The 2,115-nt window shown below is 37.5% G+C and overlaps 1 protein-coding gene across 1 annotated transcript in view; it reads left to right on the top strand.

Annotated features, from left to right (window-relative positions):
- Window positions 1-2,115, top strand: part of LOC103773825 (transcriptional enhancer factor TEF-1-like) — a gene marked incomplete at its 3' end in the record, with an annotated part of 27,182 nt that overhangs the window by 13,657 nt on the left and 11,410 nt on the right. Inside the window, exons 9-10 of the mRNA XM_008941206.1 lie at window positions 9-51; window positions 2,035-2,115. The exon at window positions 2,035-2,115 is cut by the window's right edge and continues 65 nt beyond it. Of these exons, the coding sequence (XP_008939454.1) occupies window positions 9-51; window positions 2,035-2,115 (124 nt within the window). The remainder of the gene's footprint in view (window positions 1-8; window positions 52-2,034) is intronic.

Here is a 2,115-nt window from a genome sequence, read left to right as displayed (position 1 = left end):
GCTTTCAGCAGGCCTATCCTATACAGCCATCGGTCACAGCTCCCATTTCAGGTAATTCTTCCGTTTATACTCTCCTTTAGGAAGACTTGAATTGTGTACTGAATGTAACGTGTTAATTCCTGAGATGGACAGAATCTCTATTCCACATCTATGGTTCCCTGTACCCAAACACCAGTCCTAATACCCTATTATCTGATTATGTCTGAGGGGAAATCCTTGGTTTTGTTTTCTTTTTGTTTCGTGGGTTGGGTTTTTTTTTTACATTTTGGGCAGGAAGCACTAATACATATGCAAGGAGTTGTGATATGTGATCTCCAACCAGCATTCCATATTGTAGGAAAATGCTTTGTAAAAAATTAGTAATATGATGAACATTTCTTTTTTAATATGCAAAATATCACTTCCATCTGTAATGAGAGTAAACCTGAATTTATTTTAGACTGAGGCTAAAAACTCTTCCAGAACTGTATGTGTTTAGCCTTACATATAAAACATCTCTGTGTATCTGGTTGTTGATAACTCTTCCCTCTCCTGAAGGTCCTGCTCTGCCTGGTACCACTTTGATAAGTACCTAGTGCTTATTCTGACTTCCATTGCTCAAACTGATCAAGCCCTTCCCATGGCTCCTTCCCAAGTTGGTTTCATGGCTAATTTCAGCAAAGATTACCATTTCTTTGCAGATGATAACTAATTGTACATGTTCTTTGGCAAGTTACATGCTTCAGACTCTGTCTGATGTGCAGTTTCCTGACTCTTACTCAGTTTTTAATAATTTTCTGACTTGCTGCTATTTAATACATAAAACTAAGGCTGATTTTCTGCATCCTTGACTATTTCCTTTTTCTTGATATACCCAATTTATGACATCATTTTCTAAGACAGACATTTTTAATTTTCTTCTTTTATTCTTCCATGGTTTCTCTCAGAATAGGTTTATTAATATTTCTAAATCAGTCAAAACTCATGCAGGAGTTTTTGCCTCATTAGAATTCCTATTCATGTCTAACCAGTCATATTTATAACACCTTATTTCATACAAGCCTCAAACCTTTGTTGCCTAAATTTGAGGCAATTCCCATTATGGAATATGGACATATGCTGCCTGTGACCTCTCCCTGTTCTCAACCTAGTTCAGGATTAATTTTGTTTTCTAACCTTTGATGCCTCTTCACTGCCTTCCTTGTGCCTGCATCTCTCCCAAGTACAGTTTTGCCTACAAGCTGCTGCCTTTCCCTTCTTTCTTTGCTGTTTTGTTTCCTTCTCATCTAATTTTCCCCAATGAGGAGCAAGAGATAGCATTTATTCCTTCTCTTGAGGTGAATTAGAGATGGTGGTTGACATCCCTTCTTTCTCTGCATCATGTCATTCCCTCTTTATTGCCAATTTAAAACCTTCTTTTTCTTTTTAGGGTATGATTCAGCTCTTTGCAGTAATTATTTATTATTTTCTGTAATATAATGCTCCCTGAAAGCTCCAAAAGAAGTCAAAGACCCAGTGTGCAAATACATAGTAAGAGACAGTCCCTGCCTTGGAAACCTTATATTGTCTAGATAGGAGAGGGGAATTGAGAGTGGCAGAAGAAACAGGCAAAAAGAGAGGTCATTTACTTGTAACATGTGGCACATTAGAGGCCAGAAATGGAGGCCAGTTCCCTTGACTCCCAAGGCAGTAATATCTTGCGTGAGTCTTGCTGCAAATTTCCAAAGAAGGGTCAGATGTAAGTCTATGTGAAGTCTCTATAAATCTCTATAACCTAGGATATAATTTGAACAAAAATTCTACAGTGAGTTACAGCCCCAAGGAAACAAAGAAGTAGATCTTTTATTTGCAGAATTATTAGCTTGCTGGGTTGGGACCTCTTTTTTTAAATATTGATCTGTGTTTTTCCAATTTTAACTCATTCTGAATTCATTATTTGCTAAAATTAATATAAACATCCAAGGGCCATGTGCATAATTCCTGATTATATCTAATTCAGTAAATGTAAACTGAAGAATTGTCAACTTCTAAATGAAAATGATTCCTGTATTTTAGGATTTGAACCTACATCAGCTCCAGCTCCCTCAGTCCCTGCGTGGCAGGGCCGATCGATTGGTACGACCAAGCTCAGGCTGG

This window comes from Merops nubicus, unplaced genomic scaffold (assembly GCF_000691845.1).
Source record: "Merops nubicus isolate BGI_N331 unplaced genomic scaffold, ASM69184v1 scaffold50415, whole genome shotgun sequence".
NCBI lineage: Eukaryota > Metazoa > Chordata > Aves > Coraciiformes > Meropidae > Merops > Merops nubicus.
The sequence above is the reverse complement of the archived record's forward strand: the minus strand, read 5'-3'. Positions and strand labels throughout refer to the sequence as shown.